This window comes from Rhinolophus ferrumequinum, chromosome 11 (assembly GCF_004115265.2).
Source record: "Rhinolophus ferrumequinum isolate MPI-CBG mRhiFer1 chromosome 11, mRhiFer1_v1.p, whole genome shotgun sequence".
In the NCBI taxonomy this organism is placed as follows: domain Eukaryota; kingdom Metazoa; phylum Chordata; class Mammalia; order Chiroptera; family Rhinolophidae; genus Rhinolophus; species Rhinolophus ferrumequinum.
This window is the reverse complement of record NC_046294.1, coordinates 57,062,327-57,080,266: the sequence shown is the minus strand read 5'-3', so window position 1 is coordinate 57,080,266 and position 17,940 is coordinate 57,062,327. Positions and strand designations below refer to the sequence as shown.

Below are 17,940 nucleotides of genomic sequence, written 5' to 3'. Positions count from 1 at the left end.
CTCACTTCCTTCATTCATGCTTCTTCTTAGGCATTAAACATCCTCCTACTCCCCATCTATCTCTGCAGCAAATCACCGCTCTCCTACCTGTTGTAACCTTATCCCAAATGTTTATGAATGATGTGTTCATGTTAGTGCTTGTTATTTAGTTAGGTTGTTTTACATACTTCCCGGTCCCACGAAGATGAGCGTTCCATGAAGTCAGGAACTATGTTCATAATCATATTCCCAGCACCAAGCACAACACCAGAAGTGAATCTACTCTGAAACTCCAGGGCGCCTTAGCTGCATGGGCCACTTGAAGCCTCTGTACCTACCTTGTGCCAGGTACTTTGCTGGGTCCTAGGGACACAGAGGCCACGGGAAAGAGAGCTGAGGCTTATTTGGCATTTTTTTAGATGTCAGGCACTAGCACTTCAAATGAATAAAACACTGAAGGAGTGTAATGTTATGCATGTAACATTATATTTTTTTTTCAAAGAGGGACCCCCAAATTGTAAAACTTTCAGATCTCATAAAACTTGTATCTGCCCCTGCACAGCACCTGTAATGCTGAGTGATTTCATTCTAGCCATATTTTCATGTGTAATTTAAATACAATCTCTTTCATCCATCCTTCTCTTGACCCCATCTAGAAATTAATGATCTCTAGGCCATCATAGCCCGTTTTATGTATCTTTGTTATTACTTATTATATTTTCTATTAAATTATAGTTTTATATATTTGTCTTATTTTCTCTACTAGATTACAAATTCTCTGAGGACAACACCTATGTTATAATAATCTTCGTCCATAGCATATACTTTGAAAATAGGGTGTGCTCAATAAATATTTGCTGAATGAATATTATGGGTGACCAACAACTTTTTTATGAGTATGGTGCAAGCGTTTACTTTCATTATTGCATTTAATACAAAAACACGTGATGTATGTACCATTATTCCCATTTTATGGATAAGAAAACTGAGATGAAGTAAAATGACTAGTCCCATAGCTAATAAATAGAAATCCCAGTTTCAAACTTAGATGTGTGTCTGAAACCAAAGCCAGGCTCTTATCCACTGCATAGAAATCAATCATTCTTCAGGAAGTTGAATAAGATATATTTCTTGTGCTTAAAGGATTCTCACGTGGTATAGGAGTCAGACATGCAATTTTTTTTTTTAAGTGATGAATGCTCTAATGCCCCCAAAATAAAATGCTTTGGGAACACCACCCAGAAGATGGCTAACTGTGCCTGAGAGAGTTGCTGAAGGATAAGCCACTCAGCCGGGGATGGGCAGTCCCAGCAGAGAAGAACTCGTGAAAAAGCACAGAAAGACCTGGCCGTCAGGGCCACATAGGAAGTTCTGTGTGGTAGGAGAGGATGTAAGGAACAAGTGGAGAATTGAAGTTGAAAGAGTCCACGGAGCCCAAATCAGGAAGGCCTCGCACGTCATGCAAAAGAAAGCGCAGAGGATTTCATTCCTTGGGTGGTAGAGAAGCAACGGGAGCTTTAAAGCGAGGGGATGAAATGATTGTATTTCTCGGACAGCGGTATGAAGGAGAGCGCGCAGAGTGAGGGACTATGAGAAGCCTAGTCAGGCATCCCTGGCAGGTCCAGGTGTGAGACTCTGGCGTCCTGAGCCAAAGCAACAATGCTAGGATGACTGGAGAGGTGTTTCTCAGGGAACACTGACTGCATTTATTGGAGGATTGGAAGTGCTAGAAAATCACTGGAGAGGCCATGCAGAAGTTTCTGATTGCAAGATTAGACAGAAGCACTAACCAGATAAAGAATAAAAGGAAAAACAAAGTCTGAGGAAGATAATGAGTTTATTCTTAGGCAGTTAAACAGAACTTTGGAGCAGAGGAAACTGTGATCGGAGCTGGAGAGGTACATTAGTGAATCATCAATAGGAAAAGGATAAGGACACCCATTTATTGATTTATCAATTCATTCAACAGATGCTGGGGCCCTAATATGTGCCAGGCACTGTGCTAGGGGCATAAGGTGTTGCCAGTCTTACAGAAATTGCAGTCTCGTAGGAGATAGGCAACAAACATATAAGATAATGTTATTTTAAGGTAAGTTTCATGAGGGAGACATACGGGGGACTGGGGTAGAAAATAATGGAGTAGCAGACTGCTTTGGATGCAGTGATCAGACAGCACCACTCAAACTGATACTTAAAAGAAGAAACGTTGTTCTGCAAGGAAGAGTTAGAGGAAAGGAGTGACAGGAGAAGGTAGCCAGGGATACAATTTTTAGAAACACTATTTACAAAGAGCAAGCCAATAAGAGGATTCTTTTAAGGAAATTAAGAAGGAATAGGCAGGTAAAAGAAGAATCAAAAAACTGTATTCTCTTTGACAAGAGAGAAAGGAATGCTAGAACTGGGCTGTCCACTACAGTAGCCACACTATTTAAATATAAATTACTTAGAATTAAATAAAACGGAAAATTAAGTTTCTCAGTCACACTAGCCACATTTCAAGTGCTTAAAACATGTGTGGCTAGAGGCCACCATATTGGAAAACACAAACATGGAACATTTCCCTCATCACGGAAAGGTCTAATGTCAGTGCTGATATGAAGGAAAGTTTGTAGTGTCAAAAGCTGAAGAAAGGTCACGTTGGAAAGGAACTAAAAATAGAGCCATTCCTGTCCTATCCACTGGTCTCAAAGTTAGTCCTAAATGTATATTGAATAATCAAATGGAATATGGTTTTAGAAGTGGGAAACTCCCATTTCTGGGTTTCATTAACTAAATATAAGTAATGGTAGAGTTAGAAGGAATCATAGTTATTTTCATTTACTGTATTGGCCACTCCCTCTATCATACAACACAGAAGTGATTGTTTAGCGAGGCTGTTTTCAAGGACACCCAGGGTTTCACATTGGAGTCAAGACTGGGAAACAGGTTTCAGTCGAAATTTTTTTTCTGCAGTAACATGGATGTATCCAAATTAAAGTTAAGGGAAGACCTGTAAAACTTGAAACCGAGATTTTTTTAGTTTAATTAATCCAAGCCATTTTCCCCATATCACACTAATTACAGAGGGTTTGAGCATTTAGTAATTAATTGAAATGTCATAATACCATAGGGCTCTATTTCAAAAGACAATTTAAATAATCTTTCATAAAATATGCTTTGGCTTTAAGAAGAATGTGCTGGGGCTTTTTTTTTCTCTCTAATCCTATTATCAAATTCTAGTTTTGCTTATACCCAGCTTTCATGTTTTCAAACAATATTTCACCAGTAATGAACCTTGAGGACAAATGATGCAACTATAAAAAATAATTGTATAATGCTTACAGTTTTCTTTAAGAAGATTACTAAAATTAATCCTTTTATAATTAACTGCTCTTTAGAAAATCAAAATGCAACAGGAAGCAAAAACCTGTCATTATGGTAGTATATATAGCCTAATGGGGAATTTTTCAGTCAAAACATTATGAAGTAAAGAAAAACAAGATGGGTAATCTATTTTCTTTTGCTGGAAATGAGATGATGATTAGAAGGCATGATTATGAAAAGTGAGAGCAAGATTTAACTGCTTCCTTGTTTTTCTTTTTGCGAAATTTAGACAAAAGCAAATTGAGATGAAACATGGTTCTTAGATTATCATATTTGATACGTGACTAAGCAAAAACTCCAAATATTTCAAAATCAAACTAATCAAGATTAGATTGATACTAACCTACAATTGATTTATGTTTGTACGGAGGAAATTATTTGTCTGTTTGATTCCTTTTACCAAGGATATAATGCGTAATCTCAGACGTATAAATAATTCCCATATTTTCTCCAGAGAGTAGAGCTGAGAGAGTTTTATAAAGGATACAGACTAGATTTTGGAAGTTAAATCTAAGTCTGTATGCTACATCCTCAACCAAAGCCCCTTGCTTTGCAGCAGGGATGTCTTAAGAGACCTTTAGAATGTTTAATTAAGCTCCTCGCAGGAAATTCGGAGGCTCTACAAACAGCACAACATGCAAACACCTTAGGCTCAGAAACAGAAGTTACTACATGCACGGAATCTCTGCTGGGTGCAGAAACATTCAGTGTTTTCACGTTATCTAAGTATAACGTTTGACTTCCTTAGCTTGGCATCCTTGTTCCTTCCCAAACTGCCTCAGACTTCTCGTTTTCCTTGACATACACCCTGCACCCCAGTCAAGCTGTGATGCGCCCTGTTCTCCAAACACATGTTGCGTATGCTCCCCTCTGGCTCTGGGTTCATGCCACCTACTGAAATACCATCTACTTCCCTTTCCACTTAACTACCATGTTTCCCCGAAAATAAGACCTAGCCGGACAATCAGCTCTAATGCGTCTTTTGGAGCAAAAATTAATATAAGATCCAGTATTTATATTATATTACATTATATTATATTATATTATATTATATTATATTATGTTATATTATATTACATTATATTATATAAAACCAAGTCTTTTAGTAAAATAGGACCAGGTCTTATATTAATTTTTACTCCAAAAGGCGCATTAGAGCTGATTATCCGGCTAGGTCTTATTTTCAGGGAAACATAGTAGTTTCTACCCATCTGTCAAGGTCTAGCTCAGATTCTGTCTTCTCCATGACTTAATCTTTTTTTCTTTAATGCAGAAATTTCTCACTATTCATCACACTCATTTGGTACTTGATGTATGTGGCCTTGCATTGTTGGTTTATTATTTTATGTATATTTGTTTTCCAAAGGTCATAATTCCCGAAAGGAAAAGGAATTAGCATTTACTGAGCACTTGCCATGTGATTCTTGTACTTTATATATTATTTCAATCCATCCTCACAAGGCCATAAAATAGATATTATTGTTCACAATTTAGAGCCAAAAGAAAATAAGACGTCCAAAAACTCCCAAGTTTAGTCAGCTATTAATTGATAGGATCTATCCAGCTCCAATGTCCTAGTCTTTCCCAATATCACAGTATACCATACTATCCCCATTTAATAGAGTTCTTTTTATCTCCACAGTTCCAACCGCAGTATATTTAGTATATACTCACTATCTGTGTGGCAACTATTTTGCTGAAGTCAGCCTATTCTCTATCACATAAGGTCTAGAGCATACATTGTCCTCTGTAATGCCAGATTTCTTATGCATTATCTTAACATCGTGTCCTCATAATAACAGTTCAATAAAACCCCTTTATCCTTGTGTATCTATGTGATGTCCAATAATCTGCTTCACTGATTATTTGACTAATTGCCAAAATTAATTATTGGAATATGAGGTACACACTGCACTAGTCTTCTAAGGTGCTAGATCACTGAGATATAAGACATCATTCATAATCAACCAGCAGTTTTGAAGCCTCGTGTGGTTGACCTCTAAGCCACTACTTTCGGCTATGCCCTCTCTTCACACTTGTACTAATAAATATCTTCCCATCCTGCTGAAAAGTCTCTTTTATCTCCTATCATTCTCCTTTTCCTTAACAACACTGCACGCATGAATACAGTGGCACTTAGAGAGAAATGAAGCCGAGAGAGCCCAGGGAGACTAGCTGGCTCTTTACACATGACCTCAGAAGTTAACAGCCCCTTATTGGGTTATCATGGTACTGGATCTGGGCCTTAGCTCTGCATGCTCTGAAACTCAGTTGTGGTGGTTTATCCAGGGATGATTAAGCTCATATGCCCTAATGACAAGTTATTAATTTACAACAGGAAACGTATTTGCTCTCAATAACAGAATGCGCTAATTAACACATCCACTCCCATTAGGGAAAGCACTGTGGAAAACCACATTTTAATTAACAGGTGGCTTGGTGAGGTTGAACTCTGAAAGAGCGATATCAGTCAACCAGATGACCTGTATGGCTACCGTCATTGAGCTTTAATGGCCAGATAAACTCATCTCACGGGTTGTCCCGACCAACCAGCACAGTCATTATCAGCGACCTGGGGCAGAACTAAAGAGCACCTCCACCAACAATGCTGGAGTTACATTGCCAGATTCTTTCTCCTAGCACCCAGAAAGATGCTCCCACTTTTCTTTTCCCAATTTATTCAGTTTTATGAATTCTGTTCCTAAAGTATAACTTCTTCCACATTCACATATGTCTTGATTGACATATCTTGAAGAAATAAGTCCTTTCCTCTTGCTTTGAGCCAAGGTCAGATCAGATACGTATCTTTGACATCGTTGAGGAGCCTATACTTGTGTACTTTATCCGTTTGGTTAGGATGTATCCTTTCAGGGTCCTGATTGGGGGCAGGGGACTTTGATCTAACCCCCACCTCTGGGCCCACACCATCCTATTCTCCATGCGTCTGTCAACCCTGGACACTGAATACCAGCTCCTTGGGAACCTGCAGAAGCTCTTTAGTCCACTGCTACACCCAGTACTTGCTTCCTTCTTGGAACTTGTATTCCACTTCATTTCCGGCCTCTGAGGATTTTTCTTATTTACTTGCAAGCTTAGCCAGTCATTTAAAAGTATTTGATAAATATTCTATTAACAAGTTTTAGCCTCTTTATAATGAGAAGGGTTTTTGGGACATCTGCTCTGCCAAATGGCTGGAAATAAAATCCCAAAGCATACTTTTCTTTAATACTTTTTTGTTTTCTAGAGGCTTTTAGCTCATTGTCTTATCTGAATTTTGTCACTTCCCCATGAGGCAAACAAAATCCCTTGCCAAGTTCTTACCCAAGCAAGGAATCTCCCCATAGATGGCATGCCTGGGTTCTCACAAATCCCTGAAAAGGCAGAATTAGAATTCAATATAATCCCCCAACCCCTCACTTGTTTTTGTTTTTTGTTTTTTTGTTTTTTAATTCATGTAGCATATTTTGTATGTTTGTGTGTCTCTTATAAGCTCAGCCTGTACTAATTTGCAAAATTACCAAAAAAAAAAAAAAAAATCCATGGTCTCTATCCTTCCAGACCATACAGATTCACCATATAGATCGATGGGTAAAGAAAGTAATTCCGAGCAGTAAAAGCAATGATAGTGGTATGATCAATGAAAAGACAATGTGGTTTCTAAAAAGAAGTGGTCAGTTTGTCTAGAGGCAAGTGTGGACAGGGCAGCAGAAGGAAGGAAGTGGCACCTGGCCTCATTCTTGAAGGCCAAGTAGAAATTCATTAGGTAGATGAGGAAGCAGGAGAAAAGCATCATTTTTTAGTAAAGAGAACAGCCTAAGAACAGACGATCAGAAAAGGAACAACCTGCTGCGAGGAGCTGTGGTTGGCAATTTTAGAGCTGGGACACAGGATGCGAGAGAGCACGGTGAAGTTAAGCATAGGGGAGGAAGGTAAAGGTCAAAGGATGAGGAACTTTGAATGCCATGCTTAGTTTAGACTTTATCCTGTGGGCATCCAGATCCCTGGAAGGATTTTGAGCCAGAGAGTAACATGGTCAGATATGTATTTTAGAAAGACAACTGCAAACATTTTCGTAGCTACGTCCCACTGCACCACATAGCCTCTCACCATGGATGTTTTGGGAGTGAACTGGAGTGACTTCACAGAACTCAGAGGTTCAGAGCTCAAGGAACACTCCACTAATGGCCAGGAGAAAGCCTTCGGGTTTAGGGAGTCGCTTCCCGTTTTGAATCCTGAACACTCTTAAGTCATGTGGTTAAAGGAGAAAGAATTAGCCCATAGCAACCTGCTCTTGAAAGCACCCCAGGTGGCTGAGAACATCCTCCAAGACTCCCGCTAAACAAGAGTGTGCTACTGCTGATCCCACAGCTGGGAGCAAGTCAGGCTGGCATCACCCCAATTGTTCAGTTTCCAAATGTTTTATAATTATAATGGCTTTTTACATCACATTAAAAGAAAAACAAAATTGCATAAAGCAGTGTAGCATATTTCATGTGATGATAAAAAGACAAAATCTTTTTTTTTAGAGGAAGATGAGTGGCTCTTTGCTGGTGGCTACTTCAGATTGTTGCACATGTTTCTGGCTGAGCACTTGTCCCATTCCTCGGCTTCTATAAGCGTTTGTTTACATTTGGCTCCTCTCTCCCCGGGTTCTGTAATCTTTGTATTCACAGTACCTGACACAAAATAGATACTTCATAGATGCTTGTGTATGGAAAGGTTGAATGGATGAATAAAATATATATATTTTAAGTGGATAGATAAGGTTTTAAAAAATTCTGATGTTACAAGAAACCAGTTTCCATATTCTCTAGGCTCCATACTTAAAATCTAATATGAAAACTGAAACTATTAAATAATGAGTACCTATTATGTACCAGGTTTTGGAAATAAAAAGCAAATGGTATGGTCCCTGCTCTCCAGTTGATCACTGTAGTTGGAGAGAGAGACAAGAAATAAACCAACCCAGTGAAATTACAATTATGAAGAGATCAATAGGGGAGGCACCAACTGGCCCAGAATAGAGAGATTGAGGAAAGGATCAGGGATGTTTTCCAGAAAATCTTGATTCTTGAGCTGTATCCTGAATAAGGAATGAGAGTTAGAATTGTGTTCCATTGTCCACGTGTTATGATGTATAATCATGACTAGTAATGGACCCCTTGGCCATCTGAATTCTGGACGATGAAGGACATGGTAAATTGGAGCCCAAACCATTTCAGTAAGAAAAGTATTGCAGTTCTTTATAAATTGCTGGTGTGCCCTGATTTCTTCAACCATCAGGCCTTTATCAAATACTCTTCTAGGTGTACTGGGGATACCTAGAAGTGTAAACCATGACACCACACCTTCGAGAGATTATAATCTCACTGGAGACTACAAGTGACTTTATGCACAAAACAGTTCATAGCAATTCAGGGTGGTGTATTTATCAGACCCAAAGTAGCCATTTGCCTAGGCAATAAATATGCAGAAGTGAGAGCTGTGGCTGAAAATATTTGGGAATGGGCCTTGAAGAAGGTAGACCTTGAGCGGGTCTAATATAAAAGGGAAAAAAAGGATACAAATGGGGGAAAATAAGATAAAAGAAAAGGCTGTTCCAGATGAGAGAATTTGAAAGGGAAGGATAGAGGTGGGGCTGAGAGGGGAACACTAAATCAATTTAGTTACAGAGAATTCCCATGAGCCAAGCGCCACGCTGAGCACCATGGAGGAAAGAAACGTGAAGGAGACATCAAATGAGCTGTCAAACCCCCGCAGAGCAGAACCGCACTGACCGCCCATAGCTGGATCCACAACACACATGCTTGGTTTGAACTACGCTGTACCTTTATTTATTAATTTTTTGAGCATTGTCAAATTAAAATTCTGGCATATTCACATAAAAATCTAGATATCTTTAAAAATTGTAGAAGCAGGCAACAGTCGTCAGTATTCTTGCTTGGAGCAACTGTCTGGAGTTGAGCAGCAGCAGCAGCCCTTTAGGTGGAATACATTCCCCAATTTGCTACCATCCCTACTCAGCCTGCTCCACTCATTACCTGCCCTATCCCTGTGGACTTTAGATTTTGCCAACCCTGGTTAAAATCTAATGAAAAGGAAAGACATTTGCATACATAACTATACATTTGGCCCTCTGTATCCACAGGTTCTGCATCCAAGGACTCAACCAACCTCACCCAGTTCCATGCATATGGAGGGTCAACTAAGGGACTTGAGCATCCATGGATTTTGGTATCTCTGGGGGGCCCTGGTATCAATACCCTGCAGATACCTAGGGGTGAATCTAATATGAAGTAGAGGGCAAAGTGAGGTTTCGATCATGATGGGAGTTCATTCATTCATTCAATAGCTACTTCCTGAGTTACTGCTACCTGTCAGGCATCTTACTACAACTGGGGAAATGCTGGTCCCTGGGTTCCTGAAGTTCACATTCTGCTGATGGAGAAGCATATAGGAGTAATAGGCACTGCACAATGTGATAAATGCCACAATAAAGTTATGTGGACAAGACACGGTGTGGCCCCAAGGAGCAAGTAGTCATCTACCTGTACCTGGGGAGTCAGAGAAGTACCACTTGAACTGAGTTTTAGATGGTTTAAGCCAAGGAATAGCAGTATGCAGCAACATATGAAACTCAGGAAACACAAGGAATTTCATATGGCTGTAGTATAGGATGGGTGGAGACACTTAGGCGGAAACTGAGAGAATCGGATTTGCATTTTAGTAGGGGCAATATGCTTAGAGCATTGAAACTAGAACCAAAAATCACTTCAAACTTGAAAGCTATCCTAAGAGTCTAGGCCTGAACTGGAGTGAAGTGAGAGGTTGGGGTGGAGACCTTGACATTCAGAGAGAGAAGAGTGCAAGGCAACATATGATGAAGTATTGAAGTATGTGTTTCAAATAATGGAAACTAAGGGCAGTTAAAGTGAATCTTTGAGTGTCAGTAATTCTGGAAACAATGTTTTATAGATATATTGTAGTGCCTGTTTAAAATTCAGGTCCTCCTCTGGCTTATATAAAATATATTTCAGTGTAGTTCTTTTTATTTTTATTGTTTAAGTTCTCTCTCCGTTTAATGGACAAAACACTTAACTTGCAGTAAAGAGACTAGCTTTGTAAAAACAACAATGACATACTATGACACACCCTTAGAATGGCCAAAATCTAGAACACTGACATCACCAAATGCTTGTGAGAAATTCATTCATTGTTGGTGGGGAAAAAAAATGGTCTAGCCACTTTGAAAGATAGTTTGTCAGTTTCTCACAAAACTAAACATATTTTTACCATATGATCCAGTAATCATGCTTCTTGGTATTTACCCAAAAGAGCTGAAAACTTATATCCTCACAAAAACCTGCACATCAACGTTTACAGCAGCTTAATTCATAATTGCCAAAACTGGGAAGCAACCAAGTTGTCCTTCTGTAGGTGAATGGATAAATCAACTGTGGTACATCCACACATTGGAATATTGTTCAGTGCTAAAAAGAAATGAGCTGTCAAGCCATGAAAAGACATGGAGGAACCTTAAATGCCTATTACTAAATGAAAGGAGCCAATCTGAAAAGGCTACATACAGTATGAGTCCAACCTGGACTCAATTCTGGAAAAGACAACACTATGATGACGATAAACATCAGTGATTGCCAGGGGTTGTGTGAAGAGGAGGAATAGCTGAAACACAAGATATTATTATTTTTTTTAGGTCAGTGAAACTACTCTGTGTAATACTATAATGATGGGTTCATGTCGATGTACATTTATCCAAACCCACAGAATGTACAACACCAATAGTGAACCCTAATGTAAACGATGGCCTTTGGACAGTTATGATGTGTCAATGTAGGTTCAGCAGTGATAACAAATGTACCATTCTGCTGGGGAATGTTGATAATGGAGGCAGGGGACTATGCATGGATGGAGCAGGAGGTATATGGGAAATCTCTGTACCATCTCAATTTTGCTGTGAACCTAAAATTGATCTAAAAATAAGTCTTTATAAAGGAAGAAACTAGCTTTGATGCTTACTAGCTATGTGTCTAAGCCCAACTACCTTAGACAAGTTGACTCATCTAAATACCAGTAAAATAAAACTTCTAATGCCTCATAGGATTTTTATCCTCTAACAGGAAAAACTACACATGAAACACATTAAAATATACTGTTTAATGTAATTGGTTATTAGTATAAGGAATTTAAATTAGAAAAAGTAAACCATTTAGAGTGTGCTTAGGACATTTTATTTGCATACCATTTTACAGATTTATTTCTCCCCATTATTAAATAACCATCATGTTCCCTGTGATATAAAATCTTGTTTTTAAAAAGACATTTAAATCTCACAAGTCGAGAAAATTCCAAATAATTCAGATTAAAGACTTGTTCAGATCATTTGAATAAATGAGGTCCAGGTACAATAAATAAAATCTACTCTCACTAAAACATTACATGTTTTATGTCCTTACAAATAAGAAGCAATAAGTCAAAATACACTAACAAAATACTCCCAGATAGCTAGCATAGAGAATTTATGGGGGATGATGTTTCATGATGCTCTTAAAGCTGTATTCTTTCTGCAGAGTCACTTTGCATATTAAACATGTAAGGATAATCCTTCCAAAGGAATAAAGTTTTCTCCCATATTTATGCTAAACCACCATAAAGTTTTCACTTTCACATTTTTAAGAGCAGCATCAGTAAAAGAAATATTTCACTTTGTTCTTAACTTTGCAAGAAGTACTAAAGTTTCTCAGCTTTTTTGTCTGAGAAACATGAGAGAGGTGAGATGATGGCGGACGGGGGAATTAATGCTCCATCTAAGAAGGACCACACTCTAACCAATTGTTGCTATGCAGCAAGATTGAGAGGCAGTGTTGATAGAATGTCTGATTCGATGTGAAGTCGTAAATCCATATTTTATGCAAATTTTTCTAATTTTAAACATGAGTGACTAATTCAAACATTTGTAAACACTGTGGGTCAAATTAAGCCTTCAGCTTGCTGATTTGCAATCTCTGGAATATATTATGCTCTAGACTCTGAGATTTTGAGTCAGAAAATTTGTGTACTAATCTTGCTTTTGCAACTTACTAACTAATAAAAACTTGGGGGAGCAGTCTCATTTCACTAATCTAAAAAATTGTCATAATAATTTCTTCATCGGGTTGTTTATTTTTCTTAAGATTTTGTATGAAAATTTTCAAACAAAAATAAAAGCTTGAAGAGCTTTACTATGAACTCCCATCTACTCTCCACCTGCATCTCACTATTAGCATGTTACTACACTTGCTCTGCACGATACCTATCCATCTATCCAGTCGTCAACTCATCTTACTTCTGGATTGGTTTCAGAGTAGTTTCAGCCATCAGTATACCTCCTGCATTGGAATGTTTGGAGGAATAAATGGAATGATGCACAGAAAGCATTGAGCACAATATCTAGATACGCATTAGAGTCGTAATAGCCCCCTTCCCTATATCTGTGTTTATTACGTGTAGCTTGAATGTCACTGGACCCACTAAGAGTGTGTGTTTTATACTTGGGAAGAGGAAGATTTCTACAACTTTTTCATCAAAATCCTGTTGGCCCCTATCTTCAAGTTATATCCAGACCCTGGACTTCTGAGCCCAGCCAAAATAGAGTATCCCCATTCCTCTCTAATCCTCCCTCTTAAGAAACAGCAACAACAACAACAACAACAACAACACTTTAGACATAATAAAGGAAGCAAACATAGGAAGACTCTAAATGTTGTAAAGAAGAAAGTTTGGAGAGGAGTGACACTGCAATGACTTCCCTGGATTTTCTTTGTTTCCCATATATCCTGGCTGGGGCACTGGAGATGCCTACATCCTGGAACCACCAACACAGACAAGAAAAAGCCTCAAGAAAACCCTATCTCCCCACCCCAACACACACACACACCCCATAGCCAAAGAACTGGGAAAAGGGTGGGCTAATAGAAATGGGAATCTTTTGATAATATTGCGCCTACTCTAGCCTACCATCAAAGGAAAAAGCATCCCCTCACCCTTGAGGTACCAATAGATTGTGCAGTAGCTAGACTTCTGACCCCACAAGGGACAGCCAAGAGATGCGATTACGAGACGGCCCTCCATTTCCTCCCCTGGGCTGGTGTTAGAGGGCGAAATAGGAAGTGGATTTCTACCCCCATCAGGCAGCAAAGAGGTAGAATCAGGTGGTGTGAGCATGTTTCTGGATGAAGTTAGCATTTGAGTCAGTATACTGAGGAAAGCTGATTGCCCTCTCTAATATGGACAGCCCCATCCAACCCGCTGAAGGCCTGAATAAAACAACAACAACAACAAAACCATAATAAGAAAGAATTCTTTCTCTCTTTCTGACTGTCTTTGAGCTGGGACATTGGTCTTCTCCTGACTCCAGACTCAGGTATGACCTGAAAGTTACACCACCAGCTCTCCTGAGTCTCCAGCTTGCCAACCGTAAATCCTGAGACTTCTTAGAAGCCATGATTGCATGAGCCAATTCCTCATAATAAAATTCCTTTATATCTCCTAATGGTTCTGTTTCTCTGGAAAACCCTGACTAATGTAGTCCTACTAACACAAGAAACTGAATTCTGCTAACAACCTGAATAAATGTGGAAGCATGTTTTTCCCCCACAGCTTCCCAATAAAGCCTGGTCTGGCTGACATAGATTTTAGCCTTGTGAAATTCTAGGCGGCCGACCCAGACAAGACCACCCAGATTTCTGACGTACGGAAATGTGAAATAATCAGTGTTGTTTTAAGCTACTAAGTTTGTGGTAATTGTTACTCATCAATACAAAACTAACACACTTCATCTACCAGTCTCCTTCCTTCATCTACTCAGTTCAGCCACACTGGCCTCCTAGCTCTTCCTTGACAACACCGGGCATCCTCCCACATAGAGCTTTTGCACTGGCTGTTCCTGCTGGCCGGAAAGCTCTTCCTATCGATATCCATGTGACAACTTTCCTCACCTCTTCAGCCTTTCCTTAAATACCACTTTCTCAATCCTATCCAGGCCTCTCCCTGCCACAACCTGTCCATCTTACACTGTTCTGCCTTTTCTTTTTCTCCAAAATATTTATTGCCTTCTAACATACAAGATAGCAAACGATGTATTGTACCTATTGCTTATTAGTGGTCTATCCCCATTAGAATGTAAGTCTATAAGGGCAGGGATAGTTGTTTTGCTTACAAACTTTCGGAGCACCTGGAACATTTCCTGGCATACTAGATACTTACAAAGTATTTGTAGAATAAAATGAATTAACTCTATGTCAAGTTACCTTTTAATGCATCATATTACAACATAAAAAAGCTGTGATGTGCATTTTACACCCTTCCTCATAATAATGCTAAATGTAGATATAATGCATCTCTGTGCATGGAAATGTAGTAACAAACGACAGACTCTTTCTGTAGTCATTAGTATAAAAATATTATGTTGGATGGTCCTTTGCCATTCTTACTTTACTAAGAGCAGGAAAATAGAAAAGGAACTTTAATGATCGAAACTGTGATATTTGGGAGAGGATGATGGGTGATAGAGAAGGTACATTGGTCAAACGTAAGGCTTGCAGAATACATTTCTTAAAGCTACTGATATAGAAAATTGAACTAGAAAATTGATATAGAAAATTGATATAGAAAATTGAACTAGATGCCCTCTAAGATCTCTTAAAATCCTGTATTCCATAAATTTCTGGCATCTCCACAAGCTCAGTTTACTATTGGCTCAAGATTTGATCTCTCATCTTTTTACTGATGACCCTCAAATCTGCACTTGCAGTCTCAGGAGCCAAATCCCTATCTTTTGTCTCCGACTGCTTCCAAACATCTCGACGTGGATGTTCCACTGTTACCTAAAACTGAGCACATCAAAATCATACTCATTCTCATGTCCTGGATTCCACTCCCTCCGCACTTGATGAGTTACTTAGACATTCTTCAGTCCCTCCGCCTTCAATACCTGAGTCCTCTGGAACCACTGTTTCTCCCTTAAAATTTCCTCTCTCATGTTGGTTTTTTCATTATCACTTCTGTCACCCTTGTTCGGGCTGTCACTTCTTCAAACTCAGATGCCTTGGTCAGCGTCCTTCCTGATTTTCCTGGCTCCCGTCACATCTGTGCTTTCGTCTCCATCAATCCTATATATGACGATTGCTTAGTCTTTCTAAAATGGATTTAAATATTCTTGGGGCCTCATAGTCTTCCAATGCGTCCCCACTACCTAATGATCACATTTTAATTAACAGTTCAGTCACCCCCTCAGGCTGGCATGTAAGATCTTTTATGGTCTGATCTATTCAATCTAACTTCTTATCCCCCAAATTCTCACCGGCTTTTTGCATACATCCATCCTACCAAGTACTGTCATGGTGCTAAATGCAAGAAGAGATGTTTTAAACAAAGGAAAAGTGGAAGTAAGGCTAGGTTAAGCAAATGTTTTGGAATTAAGGAATGACTTTGCATGATGTGTTGGCATTTGTTACAGTGAGGAACTCAGCATATTCCCTGATAGTAGCATCTCTCTTGATGTGCAGACGTATCTTACTGCAGGGAGCGATTTCCATCGGTAGTGAATTGCTGGTATCGTATATCCCAATGAAAGTTAGAGCAATCTAAATCTTGAGTGGGTCGCTCTGTGACCTGTGTTCTCTGCTTGTTTCTGCAGGGAGCCCCGCAAGGTGGTCCTACACAAAGGCTCCACGGGCCTGGGCTTCAACATCGTGGGCGGGGAAGACGGAGAAGGCATTTTTGTATCCTTCATTCTGGCTGGTGGACCAGCAGACCTGAGTGGGGAGCTCCAGAGAGGAGACCAGATCCTATCCGTGAGTATCTCTCCTTGATCTCCATTCCCTCCATGTCTGACACCATTCAGGAAAAAGTCATGTTCAGATATGACTCCAAAAGCACCTTAATTCCAAAGGGAAAATGATGAGAGCTTTATGGCTTTGGAGTGTTATGGTGTTGCAGTTTAAATGGTGTTCAGGTGCTTGATGTTTGTTACTTCCTCACACACAGGTAAAGGTGCTAGCCTTTTCATTTAGATTTTCTGAGACCTATTTACATCCAATAAAACATTGAGAAACATGCCTCTTTACGGTATATTACTTATTTTTTAATGCAAATTAGTTTCCAAACCCATGATTCTAATCTAAAAACTGCACCTTTATAATTGTGTACTTTGTTGCATGCAACTATGTAAGAAAATACATAACATAACGCTACACATATTGGGTGATGTTGACGAATGGTACCAGTATCACCGTTTACCTAAATGCAAGAATTACCAGCAACAGGTTATTAAGCATTTATTATTTCCCTAGAATTTTATAAAAGTAAGTTTTGATTCTCACAATCACTCTGAAAGGCATTGCCCCATGTTCAGATGGCGGTCACAAGGTTCAGAGAGGTTTAATAACTTGTCCAAGTTTGCCTACCTAGAGAGAGTCAGAGCTGGGATTTAAATATTCCGTTCAATGCCCATCACATCTTCCCTCCCTCCTTTCTCCCTTCTCTCCTCTATTTCTTCTCTCCCTCCTACTCTTCATCCCTTCCTGTTATCTTTCCGTTTTTCCTCCTTTCTTCCCTAGTTTCTGTGTTTTTATTCAAATATTTATTGACGGCTTCTTTCTACTACACCAAGCTTAAGTCGTTATAGTCTGGGAGATGGACTGCAAAATTCTGTCTAAAACATACTTACTTCATAATCATCATCCTCATCATCATCCTGGCTCAAAATCTGCGGCCAATCTACTCTGCCATTTCATCACAGTCAACCTTCACATTGTCTTAGCATTTTCCCAGACACAAAGCACTTTTGGGGGATCTTAAAGGAAATTCTAAGTGTCAGGATATGTTATTGTTACTCTCACTTTCCACATCAGGGAAAGGGGATGCAGAAAGGCTAACTGATTTGTCCCAAGTTTCACAACTGCTGAATATAATGTTGGACTCAAAACCAGGTCTCCAGACCCCAAATCAATGCTCTTTCTCCTCTCTTTGAAACCCGGCTGGTCTCATTCAGTGCCTTCTCAGGGCACACTTCTCCATGAGCACACCACACGCAGGAGCACACAGCATTAGGAAGAGCTAATATTTACAGGGCACTTTTGAGTCAGTCACTATTATACCTAATTTAATCTTATAGCAACCCCATGCCTTATTATGCTCATTTTTAGGATGAAGAAACTGAGGCACAGAGATGACATTAGATGTTTTAACTCTGTGTATATGAGAAGTCCATTAAGCCATAGGTTTTATTTGTTTTAACCTCTATGCACGCGGTAGAAAAAGGAATGAGCTAATCATGTTCTCATCTAAACCCACAAGTATTTCTACTTTCAAAAGTAGATATATCTATTCAAGTATTACTGCCAGGACCGCCCAGGAAGTAAGGCAGCCAATCGGAATTATAGCCTTCTCAGAGGTTACAATTCACCGAATGTGATAATAATCTCTGAAGTTCAGACAGCATATACTTTTATACGTAAAACATTCGCAGGGATAGTTCAATGATGAAACTATGATCTGCTTTTTGCAATTGAAAAGGAAGAGGGAATATTTCTGCTTTTT

The 17,940-nt window shown here is 39.2% G+C and overlaps 1 protein-coding gene across 22 annotated transcripts in view; it reads left to right on the top strand.

The window, feature by feature from the left end:
• Positions 1-17,940, top strand: part of DLG2 (discs large MAGUK scaffold protein 2) — a 1,874,701-nt gene that overhangs the window by 1,513,932 nt on the left and 342,829 nt on the right. For 21 of the 22 annotated variants that reach the window (XM_033121658.1, XM_033121661.1, XM_033121660.1 and 18 more), the window contains one exon: positions 16,037-16,193. In XM_033121658.1, the coding sequence (XP_032977549.1) occupies positions 16,037-16,193 (157 nt within the window). Of the gene's footprint in view, positions 1-9,490; positions 9,577-16,036; positions 16,194-17,940 lie in introns of all 22 variants that reach the window. The other variant, XM_033121681.1, reaches the window with a different exon arrangement.